This window comes from Sinocyclocheilus grahami, unplaced genomic scaffold (genome assembly GCF_001515645.1).
Source record: "Sinocyclocheilus grahami isolate Dianchi unplaced genomic scaffold, SAMN03320097.WGS_v1.1 scaffold131.1, whole genome shotgun sequence".
Lineage (NCBI taxonomy): Eukaryota > Metazoa > Chordata > Actinopteri > Cypriniformes > Cyprinidae > Sinocyclocheilus > Sinocyclocheilus grahami.
Window position 1 is genome coordinate 1,144,771 of NW_015505310.1, and position 15,915 is coordinate 1,160,685.

General features: G+C 36.1%; 1 protein-coding gene across 1 annotated transcript in view; it reads right to left on the reverse strand.

The window, feature by feature from the left end:
* The window catches only part of usp13 (ubiquitin specific peptidase 13), a 46,034-nt gene extending 31,387 nt beyond the window's left edge, over positions 1-14,647 (reverse strand). Inside the window, exons 1-11 of the mRNA XM_016279571.1 lie at positions 14,438-14,647; positions 12,821-12,946; positions 9,644-9,704; positions 8,581-8,702; positions 6,778-6,920; positions 5,428-5,612; positions 5,179-5,273; positions 3,984-4,174; positions 2,185-2,256; positions 1,856-1,949; positions 1,006-1,131 (exon numbers count right to left, since the gene is read on the reverse strand). Coding sequence (XP_016135057.1) covers positions 1,006-1,131; positions 1,856-1,949; positions 2,185-2,256; positions 3,984-4,174; positions 5,179-5,273; positions 5,428-5,612; positions 6,778-6,920; positions 8,581-8,702; positions 9,644-9,704; positions 12,821-12,946; positions 14,438-14,548 — 1,326 coding nt within the window. The 5' untranslated portion in view covers positions 14,549-14,647. The remainder of the gene's footprint in view (positions 1-1,005; positions 1,132-1,855; positions 1,950-2,184; positions 2,257-3,983; positions 4,175-5,178; positions 5,274-5,427; positions 5,613-6,777; positions 6,921-8,580; positions 8,703-9,643; positions 9,705-12,820; positions 12,947-14,437) is intronic.
* Positions 14,648-15,915: the final 1,268 nt, after the last annotated feature.

The window sequence follows — 15,915 nt, forward strand, 5'->3', positions numbered from 1 at the left end:
GAGACAATATATAAAGAGATTTCTTTTAAAAACATTTGAATATTATTTACATAAAGTTGAATTCTGCTCAACTTTGTCACCTCACCAATGATCAATGTTGCTTATGTCACAGGAAACTGGCAATTCTAATACAAAAAGCTAATTACTATCAGTGTGAATGCTCCTTAATAACCCGCTAACCTTCTGAATTGATTTTCCTTTTCAGCTGACGTCACCAAGCACTTATATTTTCCAAACCCTCCCTCCAGCCACCTGTCATGTAGAAGCCATTTTTCACGATCCAGTCAATTCAAATGTATGCCACATTGTAGAAGAAAAGTAGTAATAAAATGGGCTGTGAATTCTATTTCTTGTTGACAGTGTATCTCAATGTAAATGTCTAACAGTGCGGCTCCTACTGTTATTTGTTTTTAAGTCACGGAAAAGTTTCAGGGAAGGCAACGGCATTCATTCTGGACATAGACTAAGTGGGGAGGGTAACAGGAAGCATTATCTGCCCTGTGTAACCGATAGGGGTATCTAATTTTAACTCAGTTGAGAAAGTCACTTGAAGTGTTTGTCTGCCAGCAGAGGGGTAGAGAGTGCAGTCGAATGTGTCTCCTGAAACCAGAGTCTGCTGACAAGACTCAAAGTCTACAAACACACGTCTGGGGAAATTCCAGCCAAACCCTAGAAACCCTTGATTCTCTGAAATCATTTTTTAAGAAAAGAAGATTGCAAATGGGATAGTTTACCTAAAAATAAAAACAAAGAATTTACCCTGTATCAACCCACACCACAATGTACAAAAGGAGTCATATAAGAATTTGTCTGATGCCAAGCTGATCTTTTTCCATGAAATAAAAGTAATTTATAACCAGCTTTCAGCTAAAGAAAAAAAAGTCATATAGGTTGGAGGATAAGGATTTAGGATTTTCATTTTTGTGGGAACAATTTCTTTCAGACATGAAAGGAAATATTGTGTTTTCCAAAAAAGAAGCACATGATAGAAAAACACATTCATACCTCTACCAGGTTAATTAAGTGCAGCAAGAATTCGTGAGCATCTTGTTGCCTGTTCGAGGAGAACTCTGGGTGTCCATTACTGGCCAGCGCTTTGAACATCTTAGGTGAAATCCCTCTTTGCTGCTGCTACAGAAGAAAACAACATGATACATCTAGGCCCAGGGTCACCAAATGCACTTTAAAATGCCATCAGAAAACCTATTAAGAAAGTTGGATTGCAGTTGACATTCTTAAACACTCTTAAAAGGCCACAAACCTGATCTTTAGGAAAATGGCAAGCAGCATTTTTTGTTCCATAAAAAATGCATAAAATTAAGCCCATGCATTCTTTGAACAAGAAATTATTTATATTATTTTGGAAGCATATGAACAATTCTGTAGAAATTCAGTGGACCTCCAAATGACTATATTTTAGTCATTTATAATAATACACACACAAAAAACAATGTTAAAAACAATGATAACTTTTAGAATACAATAGATCAGTTAATATCTGATATTGTGGCTCCTCACAATCAGACAAGCCAAACAAGCACACCAAAGGTACATTCATGTCTGCGATTCCATTGGTAGTTACCACATTGTGTTCCTGCTCATTTGCATAAAATTAAACTCTACTCAACTTTGTTGTACGATTTTTGTTGTGGTTGTCACCTCAATTTGCCAATGAATGACCTCCAGTTATTGCAAAAAATTGTCAATATGAATGTACCTAAAGGTTGTCTCAAATAAGTCTCAAAAAACTAACTAGGCACCATGGGTATTGGTCTGACAAGCATCTTGTAAGTGTAAACAGCGTTATGTGGACCTAATCGAGCCAAATATCAACAAGACAGACCAAGTCAAATACCTTGTATTCTTCTTTCATCACCTGTTCAATAAGTTCTGATTTCATTGGAGGTTTTGAGTACTGGCCTGACAGAAGTCCACGACCGAGTTTCGCCCTTTAAATGTAGGAAAACAAACATTCCAATTTAGATACCATGTCAAATTGACACAGAGTGCTGCCATATTAAACTTTCAATTAATTATCAATCAATGTACCTGTCAAACTCATGCAACCGGTATAATACTGCATTGCAAATATATTATACAAGAATTAGATGTAACTTGAATTTCAAAAATCAAAAAGAAGATAAATGTAACATGATATTAACATTCCATGATAAAAACACCTACATTTGTGTGTTGAAATCCTGAGTTGGATCAAGGGGTGAGTAGTCAAATATTCTCTGTAGGTTCCCAACGTACCTGCAGCATAAATATTGGAAAGAAAAGCAATAATCTTTTACTGTTGCACCTGCATATTGACTTCAGTAAGTAAAGACCCTGGCTAGATGCTTTAAATCTGGCACTGAAATAAAATCATTAAAGGAGTAGTTCACGTTCAGGGGAAGTCGTGGCCTAATGGTTAGAGACTTGGACTCGTAACCCAAACGTTGCGAGTTCGAGTCTCCGGTCCGACAGGGATTGTAGGTGGGGAGTGAATGTACCTTCTCCCACCTTCAATACCACGACTGAGGTGCCCTTGAGCAAGGCACTGAACCCCCAACTGCTCGCCAGGCGATGCAGCATAAATGGCTGCCCACTGCTCCGTGTGTGTGTTCACTGCTGTGTGTGTGCACTTAGGATGGGTTAAATGCAGAGCACTAATTCCTAGTATGGGTAACCATACTTGGCCACATGTCACTTCACTTTCAGAATGAAAATTCTGTCATCATTTACTCACCCCCCACTTGTTCCAAACCTGTATGAGTTTCTTTCTTCTGTTGAACACAAAAGAAGATATTTTGAAAATGTTTATGTTTATGAGCACCGTTGACTTCCATAGTAGGAAACAAAATACTATGGAAGTCAATGGTGCTAATCAACTGTTCAGATCCCAACATTTTTCAAAATATCTTCTTTTGTGTTCAACAGAAGAAAGAAACTCATACAGGTTTGGAACAAGTGGGGGGTGAGTAAATGGTGACAGAATTTTCATTCTGAAAGTGAACTACTCCTTTAACATTCACACACATAAAAAAGCAATCAAACTGCTAGAAGGCACAGATTAAAGGAATAGTTCTCCCAAAATTTAAAATGTAAATTTGAAAATGTACTCACTCTCAGGCCATCCAAGATGTTGAATAGTTTGTTTCTGTATTGGAACAGGTTTGGAGAAATTTACCATTACATCATTTGCTCACCAATTTATCCTCTGCAGTGAATGGGTGCCATCAGAGTGAGAGTCCAACTAGCTGATAAAAACATGACTCCAGTCATTCAAGTTACATCTTGTGAAGTGAAAAGCTGCATGTTTGTAAAAAAATAAATCTAACATTAAGACGTTTTATCTTTAAACCATCACCTTTGGCCAAAATATGAGTCCATAAGCCATAATAGCTCTTGCTTCAAACAAAGTCCATCCCCTGTTGTCCTCTCACATCAAAATCCACTGACATATTTGTTTAGAACTGTTTTGGACTGCTTTTGCCTGTAAATGGTGCTTTATCTGTGCATATTTCTCACCTAATTTAGACAGCATTACTCACTGGAAAAAGTAATATTACTGAAATCAATTTTATAATATCTAATATTATGGAGGACTCATATGTTAGCTGAAAGCAATGGTTTGAAGTTAAAATTCATGTTTATTACAAACATGCAGCCTTTCACTTCACAAGATGTTAATTGATGGACTATAGTCGTGTGGATTACTTGTGGATTATTGCAATATTTTTATCAGCCATTTGGACTGATGGCACCCATTCACTGCACAGGATCCATTGGTAAGCAAATAATGTAATGCTAAATTTCTTCAAATCAGTAGCGATGAAGAAACAAACTCATCTTGGATGGCCAGAAATGTCACTTCTACAAGTGTGATAGCATTCAAACCCAGCTTTTTTTTTTGGGTACAGACTGGGTAAAGACAATGGTAGGAAAACGTGAACATGTAGAATGTATTGGACCATTAAAGGCTACAAGGTACTTACGCTCTCTGGAACTCTGGAATACTGAAAAGCACTTGCATAGTGGTGCTCAGGTAGCAGCTGTTGCCCAGGTTTTTGATGCCTGTATATCCTGAGCCATAGACAGGCTTTAGCTTTAGACCCGCCTCCTGAATAACTTCCCAGTCACTCACACGAGGCTGGACGTGGTTGTCTGTATGATGGCCATTCTCTGTCTGTGAAGGATGGACATAGACATTTGAGGAGATTGGAAGGAGGCAGTGTTGCTTGTTTTTGCTTAAGTACTTAAATAGTTGTTAAAGAGGTCATATGATGCGATTTAAAATTTTCCTTTCTCTTTGGAGTGTTACAAGCTCTTGGTGCATAAAGAAGATCTGTAAAGTTGCAAAGACTAAAGTTTCAAATCCAAAGAGATATTCTTTATAAAAATTAAGAGTCAACCACGCCTACCTAAAACGGCTCGTTCTAACATGCCCCCACATGTCTACGTCACTGTGTGGGAAGATTTGCATAACGCCGCCCAAATGTTCACGCAAAGAAAGAAGGCGTAACAGAATGGAAGGCTGTTCTTTCTATTTTGTTTGGCCTTCCAAAAGAGGATGATATCCGCTTCGTCATGCCTAGAGCTGATCCGTGCTGGTCGCGGAGGAAATACATCGACTTTGCGCTGTGGATCGCCGGATCGGCTTTCACTGTGGACAAAGCGGAGTCCAGCCCGGGGTCGTCACATGTGGTTGCTGCAAGCCGGCCACGCCGTTCTCAAGCCCACCGGCCGTTCCTCACTCTACCCCGCCGGCCGCCGCTCACTCAAGTCCGCCATGTGTGTGACGCTGTGTGTTTCGTTGTGAAAGCGAAACTACTTTGTTTGGCCTTCCAAAAGAGGACACGTCTAGAAATCAGTGGTTAAGTTGTATTTACAACACTGTTCCAGAACAGTTCAACCCAAATATTCAGTAATAGGCATGCTAATAGCAACTATTTAATAATAAGAATTGGTCCCTATACTAAAGTGTTACCAAAAAAATTTATAAAAATATAATCTGTAACACAGATATTTAGTAAGAAATGTACTATTATTAATATTATTGTTGTTATTATTATTATATTGTATAATCTGCATAGTCAAGTATTAAGAAGATATACTTTTATTTTAAAAATTTGGAAAAATTTGTAATAGGTGGAGAACTTTTTTAATAAATTGTGGGGAAAACATACTTACCCTTTGCATTTGCAGCATATCTATTCCAAAGTGTAACAAATGTTCTGATATGTGAGGATCAAGCACTGCTTCTTCTTCATCAAAAGAATAAACATCTGCAAAAGAGAAGCATCCGTAAAAACTTCTATAATCATTTTTTTGTCTAAATTATGCTTGAGCTTGAAATTTTCTGTTTGTGTTATACATGTGTGCCAACATATTCCCTGAAAGTCTGTGACGCATGAAAACCTGTCATCGAGAGACACTTACCTGCTCCATCTGGGGTGATTGTGTCGAGTTTAACTGCCAGGGGGAAGTTGGTTTCTTTGTAGTGCTCAAGGGCATGTCCGTTCCCTCCGCTCCCATCAAAGAACCACTTCCCACAGAGGACAGAGCCATCCGTCAGGTTTAGCCACAGGTTCTCTCTCATTTCACACTTGGCGCACTTCCAGCCGCTAATAGTACATAAACCATATTGAAGACACAAACAGGCAGGAGAGGAACTCCTCATATTTCAGTTCAGGTAATGCAGGTGTCTTCAAAGTGATGAGGCTATGTTACTCTATAATCCACTGACTATATGCTGTAATCTTATCATGTAGACCAAGACTAGACCATTTCCAGCATATCAGTATATCAGATAGACCAATCAGTTGGCCCATATTTGGCCATTTTGAGATTATCTGCCACATGGCTAAAGAAAAATGTTTAACACCTTCAGTGTTGTTATTGCTAATTAAAACTAATTGTTTTCTGTAATTAAAAATGAAGCAGAAATATAATAAAATATAAATGTTGGATACAAAACTTACAAAAATGTAAATAAAAATTAGAAATAAATAAGATTAAATTGAATCTTAACTTAGATTAAGTTGAAGATTAAGTTAAAGCACTAAAATTACTAAAACTATATTTAAAAAATTAAATAAAGGCTAAATTGGGGGGGTATAATAAAAAAAACTAAAATTTAAATTAAAAGGAAAACAGAAAATATAAAAGTGTATTCAAAATACAATAATAGTATATCAATAATTACAAAAACAACACTGATTCCTATTGTGTCTGCTCTTAAATCTAGCAACAAGCTTAGCAAAGGAAAATGCTAATCTTCTCTTTTAAAGTTTGCAAGATAAAGATCATTTTGGAGTAAATATGGTAAAAAGAGTTGCATCTATTTTTGCTGTCTAAACTGTTAAAGCTCCCTTTATAAGTTCAATAGCAAAGACATAAAGATTACACAATACCAATCCCAAAGGGATTCCAGTTTATCTGCTCGGATCTAATTTGATAGCCATTTAATTTCAATTAGAATCCTTTAGGATTGGTTCCAAATTCTGAAAAAAAATCCATGCTCCTCAAAGAAGTTTTTAGGAATATTTGAATCAGGATAACGGCTGCATTGCCTCATAGGCATTGCCCCATAGATGTCAAGACATTCTGGGTGTTTTAATAAGTTATCCTAAACATATTCAAGCACTTGATCAAACATCAATAGCTTGTTTTGATATTATTCCACTTGGCAGAGAAAGCAGACATATCAGATTCAAGGGTGACCTGAAGCAAGCATCAGCAGTCTCTAGAATGCCAGTCCATATGACTCTGGGCTGCCATGAGACCAACCTGGGAGGAATTCGAACCCCATTCTCCTGCTGTCTGAGACTTCTGGCATGTCTAGATACTTGGATCTCCTCTTCCCATGAATCAGATTCCTGCTTTTTGTATGGAGATGGAGCATTGAGGACGGCGTCACAAGCTATTGTCACCTGAAAATTAAAGGGACATGTGAACATTATATTTTACATTGCTTAGTGTGATATTGCTCCTAATGAGTGCTTAAAAAACCACAGCAAGCTGGAAAGTGGTGCAGATTATGACTAACTAGATTTAAAAGCCTTGAAACTCCTGGGCAAATAGATAATGCAACTATTTTCTAGGTAATAAATAATAAGCGCAGCAGCAGTAAGTAAGCACACCATGCAGTTGTTGACAAATACAAAAATGTGTGTTTGGTTGTGTGCTACTATTTGTGTTGTATGAATAACTGAAGTACAACATAAACTGTAACAAATGAATCTTTTTGCATCATGTGTACTGAAAGAACAATATATCGACAGGTAATTACTCAAATATTTGAGATATCTGTTTGCACACTACTGTTAAAAAGTATGGGGTAGGTAAGATATTTCAGTGTTTTTCAGTGATATGCTCAACAAGGCTGCATTTTTTTAACCAAAAAAAAAAAGGGAGTAAAAACAGTAATATTGTGAAATGCTGTTACAATTTAAAATAACCATTTTTTCTTTAAAAATATTTTCAAATATAATTTATTTCTGGATGGCAAAGCTGAATTTTCTGCATTAGTCTTTATTATACTAATACGCTGATTTGCTGCTCAATAAACTTTTTTTTATTATTATCAATGTTGTGCTGCTTGAAATTTTGGGGAAATTGTGATTCTTGATCAACAAAAAGTTTAAAAGAACAGCATTTATTTGAAATAGAATTTTAATTTATAAACAATGTAAAAGTCTTTACTGTTACTTTTGATCAACTGAATGCATTCTTGCTGAAAAAAAAAGTATAATTTTCTTTCAATTTAAAAAAAATCTGCTACTGACTCCAAACTTTTTCCATTATGATTTGATCTTTTTTTTGTCATAATTAATTAAGAAATTGTATGGTAAAATGTATCGGTATTATAACAGCTACCAGTCAACTTATTATTATCAATGTTGTGCTGCTTGAAATTTTGGGGAAATTGTGATTCTTGATCAACAAAAAGTTTAAAAGAACAGCATTTATTTGAAATAGAATTTTAATTTATAAACAATGTAAAAGTCTTTACTGTTACTTTTGATCAACTGAATGCATTCTTGCTGAAAAAAAGTATAATTTTCTTTCAATTTAAAAAAAATCTGCTACTGACTCCAAACTTTTTCCATTATGATTTGATCTTTTTTTTGTCATAATTAATTAAGAAATTGTATGGTAAAATGTATCGGTATTATAACAGCTACCAGTCAACTTGCTCTCTCGGTATCTGTGTTTACCCCTAAAAAACCCTTTATTGCTCTTAATATTTTCAAAAAATATCAGTAAAAACATAAGACATGGCAGGCAGCAATGACTAATCATTGTGCTTTAAAGCAAAAATAATTATAAGAATTCAGATCAAATAAAAAATAAACTTCTTTTAAAAAATAGGTTAGCTATTATAGGTTAAACTAAAACTCATATCACTGCTACACCACATGACATCACTGCACACAATGAGAAGCATGAACAGTGAGTTTATAAAGAATAAGGTCATCTGCAGACAGAATAAAATGTAATGACGTGACAAGCAAGCACTGAAACTGAAAGGCAGATCAGGCCTTTGGCATGCAGGGCACACAGGGCGCATGAGCACACACTCTCACTAACCAGTGCGGGCAACTCCTCAATATTTGGTAAAGGGATCTCAAAGTGGTCTGGAAATATGACAAGCTTGGCTTCATCTTCATACTCATAACCATCTCCGTTAAAATCACGGTTAAGCTCTAAATCTTCAGGAAAAGAAGCAGAGAGAGATATTTTTAATCGAGAGCTGATGGGATGACTGCACTCAAAACAAGTGCTTAAAATGTCCCCAAAAAATGAATTAACAAACACATGATGAAATTGCACAAAATGTACACAATCAAAAATAGATTTCTATTCATATTTATACTATTTATACATACTTTTAGTATGTTTTGATGAAACATTTTCTTGAGCTCCCTCAAAAAGTGTATATTTTAGGGGCAGCGAGTCGCATTTTGCCTTTTTCAGGTTTTTAACAACCTTTTAAAAATGGCTTTTTTACACTTAAATCGTCCTGCAATGCAAATTCAAAATGAGGTCATAAAAACTGCAAGTTTGCTCATTATAGAAGGATAATACATCAATTTAATTAGTTTGAGTATGCCAAATTTAACGTTTTTTTCTGCACAACAACATTGCTACGAAAACTGACAGACTAAAGAAAACATGATCGCATATGTTTGAGCTCCAATCAGACATATTATCCTTAATAAAACAGTCTGAGTTGGGAAAGCATTGTGGGTTTACAAAATGACTGGCATCCTTTCTGACGTATCGCCCTCAACCAGAGAAGGAGGCGTTTATATTGATTGGATGCCTGAGAATAAGCGGCCACCGGTCCCCCAGCTGCTACGTCACACCTCCAATGGCAGAAGTGTGTCAGCTTGGGGGGTTGATAGGGCACAGCAGCTGACAGGCATAGTCGGCCACTGTAAACCAACCCTCCATAGCAGAAGATTAGGCCTGGGCAAGCATGTGGCACTTTAGATTTAGAACGGTTACTAACTGCATATACAAATAAATTAGCTAAATTTAGCCCCAGCCAGTAATGACTGAGACTGCTAAACATAAAAATACATGGCTTATTAAAACGGGTTTGAGGTAGAAGTTTAAGTTTTTTTTTTTTACTTTAAAACAGACTTACCTAAAAATATTTTTCCATTCCTTCGTCTTGGTATGGCACCCCCTGCAGCACCTGTGGCTTTCTGTAATTAACATCAGGAAACAACATGGGTCATAAAACTGTAAAGTGCTTTGTACTCAAATATTTTTATATGGACCACAAAACCATACAAAAGTCTTTTTATTTTTTTATTTTTTATTTGTATTTATAGATCACCATTGATGTATGGTTTGAAAATCTGGAATCTGAGGGTGCAAAAAAATCTAAATATTGAGAAAATCGCCTTTAAAGTTGCCTATATAAAGTTCTTATCACTGCATATTACTAATCAAAAATGAAGTTTTGATATATTTACGGTAGGCAATTTACTAAATATCTTCATGGAACATGATCTTTACTTAATATCCTAATGATTTTTGGCATAAAAGAAAAATCGATAATTTTGACCTATACAATGTATTGTTGACTATTGCTACAAATAGACCCGTGCTACTTATGACTGGTTTTGTGGTCCAGCGTCACATATGGTATTACTACGTGATGTGGATATTTTCCATATTTATAAGCAGTGCTGACAGTATCTGTTCCTTGTTTGTATGTTTGTTGTGGTTTTAGTTCCGAAAAATAATGTTTTGAAAATTTAATAAAAGAAAATTATAAAAGGAAACAACATGGGTAATAAATGCCATGTGTGTCTATGCAGAACAACAAAAATTACTGAATCATGTTGCAAATCTGGATAAAATCCAATTGATGTGCATATGAAAGTTGGGAATGATTGTTTGGGAATAAAGATCATTTTAGAGTAAATATGGTAAAAAAGTGTTGCATCTATTTTTGCTGTCTAAACTGTTAAAGCTCCCTTTATAAGTTCAATAGCAAAGACATAAAGATTACATAATACCAATCCCAAAGGGATTCCAGTTTATCTGCTCGGATCTAATTTGATAGTCATTTCATTTCAATGAGAATCCTTTGACAGTTGGGAATGTTTGTTCAGTACAAAGCACATAATGGTAAAATCAATTGATTGTAGAGTAACGACTGAATGGGTAATGCTGACAGGCTTCTCATGTAATCCCAAGTATAAACAGCAAACACAAAAGCAACAGGAACAGGGCCGGCTGTTTCTGGACAGATCCAGACATGAAAATAGCAGCATTTAACCAGCATAACATTCACTTGGAAAGAACAAGAAACCATTTCATAATTAGGTTCCTGTTCTAAATAACCAACAAATCAGTCATCATTAGGCCAGTATATAAGAGCATACTGGGATTCAGTAGACCTGCTATAAGGAAAGACTGCCATGGTAACATTCAAAAACGAGACATTATTTTAAAATCTGAAGATTTAAAATCTATATTAAATTTAGTACATATAGTGAAAAACAACGTAAAATGGTGTTTTAAATAATGCGTCACAGTTCAGTTTTCTTCTCTGTGTACCATGCTGTTTTTTTGTTAATCTACCAAGCATGCTGTCTAGTTATATGCTCCTCTAGTTATCACAGAAATTAATTCTGACACGTCGCTCAGTTTGTGAAAAAGCTCAGAAAACACATTTACTGTAGTTATTTTAAATATCCAGATGTTCTTTTATTGTGCTTTTTCTTGCTGACATTTCCCAAGAGGGTTATGCTGGGCTCATCATTTATAAGCCAAAATGTCAAAAGCACCCTCTGAACTGCCGGTTTCTTTCTAAATTTGTGCTGAAGAACTGTCACATCACAATGATTAAAACCATAACATTCAAAGATGCCTTCAAAAACATCGGTTCTGAACATGGACATACATTTTCTAAATCCAACAGACCTCCTGCTATGCAGTCTTCATGAATTGTGCACATTTAGGTATATGAGTGTCACGAATCCGGTCAACGAACTTTCCTATTCATTGACTCTCGCACTACACACTGTTGCACATCACCCCGGACTACATTTCCCATCATGCATTGCACTGATTGCACTCAGCACGAATTGCACACACCTGTTTACACTGATTGCACCCAGCTGTTTCATATCACTCCCTCACTATTTAACACTCACTCTGATCCCTTCCCGCTGCCGAGTATTGTTTCAGCGTTTATCACTCTCCTAGAGATAGCTATAGCCCTAGTCGTTAGCCTTAGCCTTAGCCTTAGCCCTAGTCGTTAGCCTTAACCTTAGCCCTAGTCATTTGCCTTAGCCTTAGCCTTCCCGGTTTCTGATCTTCGCCTGGTTCCCTGGATTCACCCCTTTTGTCTTGCCTCTTTTGATTCTGTCTGCCGATCGTCGACCTGTGCTAGCTCTAGGACTATTCTTGTGTTTTGCCCACCATATACCTGTTTGCCCTCATCTGACCCATGCCTGTTTCATGACCACGTCTCTGTCTTCGTTTCAATAAAGCTTGCATATGGATCCGCACGTCTCACGTCTCGTCAGCCCCTGTCAGACTAATCAATAATCAAAATAATAATTAGCTGCAACATACATAGTCTCAGTAGCCTAATAAGCACATCCACACATTGAATCTGCTGACAAAAGTCCAAAGAAAGCTCAACAGATTTCTGCAGAATCGGAACATCTGTCATTCACGATCCACACATCCTCCACCCCTTGCATGTTTAAAAAGCATTATTGCTCATTTGAAAATGCTTTGAAATACATGTTTAGTATTGTTGGCCTTATTTAGCACAACTTTTCATATTTAAATCTATTCCATAGATTTCCTCATAAAATCAGTGCAGTGCAATCTGCTAATTCGAACTTGACCTAATAAAATACTGGCCTCATCTGTTCTGGAAAAGTTTACTCATTATTCACTGGCACTTTATGTTTATGGTAATGCTTTTGTTATGTTACTGGATGCACTAAATCTGTTTGTACACAAAACATTAAGTCAAAAGTGTCAATTGCAAATTAAGTCAATTGCAGTAAGCAGACAACACAATGAAAGTTCTTCATCAAGACATTCACTGACAGGAATCCATCTTCAACATGTGCTGCACTACATTACACCAATGATCATTAAATATTACTTTGTCTCTTTTGCTTTCTTTGTGTTGTTGGATACAGCTTTCAGTAAGGTTCCATAATGCATTTAATATGCACAAGTTCCTTTAGAGTGAATGAAACATATATATTTACTTTTTCTGTGAAGGTTACAAAGAATCCGACAATAAAAAAAAGTTTGAAAAAAGTTTTGTCACTCTTCTTACCTCTTTCACATGTCTTTTTAAGTGCATGTACACACTCTGTCCAGTTTTACGGTAATGTCTCTCCACATGTTCTCTTCCGAAACCCAGGAATGAGTTCATACACACATACAGACCTCCTTCCGATTCCTAAAAAATGATGAAACCTGATATAAGCTAAGACAAATGTAGCCAAGTAATTTTATACTTCATGTTAAATATCAATAATTAAAACCAATTGTACATAAAGTACAATTTCATATTTCTAATAAGTTACATTTAGAAAACAAATGTGAACAAAACTATTAGAGATTAGATGTCATAAACATTTGAAGTCATAAACATACAAACTGTATACATGAAAAGAGAAAACACTTTAATAGCTGAACACAATCAAAAACAACTGAATCATTTTTGCAATCTAGGGCTTTACTGAATTTTTTATGCAGAGTATCTGCTCTCTATGATTACAAATAGACCTACAATTATTAGACATAAAAGTTATAAATAAACATAAAATTGCATAATGCTCAGAATTGTGCCTTTTACTAGTAATGGTGCCCTTTTTTGTTGCTGCACACGTTAATGAAATGTTTTCAGGCATATATTGCAATAACATGGCATCATGATACTTTTGGTCATTAAGATTATTCACATAATTTATAATGCTTGTAAGTTATCAAAGTTGTTTTCAATGGCGTTTGTTCCTTTAAATTGAAAAATTCATACAAAACAATAAGATTAATTATTTTAAACTCTTTCAGCAGTAAAGAATAAACAAATAAGAAGTTTAATCTGAATCAAAACACTGAGTTACAGGCCTGGTGTGTGTTGGTTAGGGTGTTGAGGGCCCACCAGACTGAAAAACCTGTCACTAGCTGCTGGTGACACACGAGCTTGAACAGATAGTGTGTAAAAATAACCTGTCTTTTAGTCTGACATGACCAACTCCAAACAGCTGAGTCACCTTTAAAACTTTTACAGCTGGGAGCTAGTTGTGCACTTTACCCACATTTCTATAAAAGTTCCCATCACCGCTCTCCAAAATATAGGATCATTATATATTTGTGGTCAGAGCTTGTACAGTTGAATATGTATAACAACCCACGTTGACCTGAATTCGTTTTATAAGTCATGGCTGCTTACTGCTTATTAGTGTACATTTAGGAAATCACAGTTTGCACATTTATCAAGCTACACAACAGTCGCAGTACACAATACAGTCTGATCTCAACAAGTATCATGCTACTATATTGCCAATGTTGATGGGAGGATGTCGAATGCATAAGAACGGGGGAAATATTATTATTGCTTTGACACGCCTTTAAAAACAGAGGACAGAAATTCTCTGTATTATAGACCAGCGTTCAGACTTGCAGTGTTATTTATGCTACCATTACACATCTGTAGCTCGTATTGCGCCATTTGAAGTACGGAAACCTGGTCCCACTGTAAGATGTAAACACCCGTGGGTTATTTATTTATTTATTTATTTCTGAAGGCTGTCACATAAGTTGAGCTGGAGAATGGTGGCCGAGGATCCCCCATCTCTCTTACGCGCTATACGCAGCTTTTCACGTGTCCGGGGGACGCCAGTTGTTGTTTAACGTTCATGCATGAAGTATTTGACATAATACTCACAGGAGAGTCGTAGGAAAAAGCGCATTCGCTCTTGAAAACCCTGTCTCCTGTCCTCGGTACTCTAATGGTGGGCATGTACGGGACCAGTAGCTCTCCCAGATCTGTAGCCATCTTCACATTCCTGCTGCTCGCACCACTGTGAGTCTCGCTGGAGCAGCGTGTCAGGCAGAAGATGAGATGGGGCTATTTTTAAATCATACAGACCCGACATTCCTCATGGACCGAGGGAGGTGACGACGAAAACATTGGGACATAGAGGGATGGAGGGTGGAGGGGGGGTTTAGGGGTGGGAAACAATGGGTGTCCCTTTGGAGAAATAGGCAATATTTCACATTATTCACCCTGACGCCAAGTGGTGGCGTTTTCAGATCTACGCAGAGTGAGTTTGATGTGTTTATAATGGCAGTGGCAGTACAGTCTGCATGTAGTGTACTTCATACTGAATAACTTAACGTTATCTCTTTTTTTTATCTTTTAACAAGCATTTTTATGGAATAGTATATGTATTACGTTGTCCTTTATTATTACTTCATTTTAAATTCCACTTATTGTTAAGTATTTTATGTATAAGCCTACTAATTTTACCCTCTTTTATTATCATTATAAAATGAGGTTCATCTTTTGTGAGTCTCGCTGGAGCAGCGTGTCAGGCAGAAGATGAGATGGGGCTATTTTTAAATCATACAGACCCGACATTCCTCATGGACCGAGGGAGGTGACGACGAAAACATTGGGACATAGAGGGATGGAGGGTGGAGGGGGGGTTTAGGGGTGGGAAACAATGGGTGTCCCTTTGGAGAAATAGGCAATATTTCACATTATTCACCCTGACGCCAAGTGGTGGCGTTTTCAGATCTCCGCAGAGTGAGTTTGATGTGTTTATAATGGCAGTGGCAGTACAGTCTGCATGTAGTGTACTTCATACTGAATAACTTAACGTTATCTCTTTTTTTTATCTTTTAACAAGCATTTTTATGGAATAGTATATGTATTACGTTGTCCTTTATTATTACTTCATTTTAAATTCCACTTATTGTTAAGTATTTTATGTATAAGCCTACTAATTTTACCCTCTTTTATTATCATTATAAAATGAGGTTCATCTTTAATCTGTTATATTAATTTAGGTATTTTTACGTTTTCATGTAAAGTACTTGGTGCTTACTGTAATGTTTTTTTTTTAATGAAAGATGCTATAGACTAAAAAGTTTATTTATCATTGGTGTTATTAGTATTATTATTGCTGTTGTTATAAATTTTACATTGTGTGTCAAAGTTAACTGCTAATTAAACTCTTTATGCAGTGTATCATATAACCTACACTAAATAACTTTACTCTTTCAATAATTCAGTAATAATTCTGGTCTAACTTTTTTTTTTATTATATTAGTCAAAACTAAATATATTGAAATTGATGTTTTACAATGATATATTAGGCTGAAGACAATAGACTGATATACAGTAGTTGGGAGTTGTTT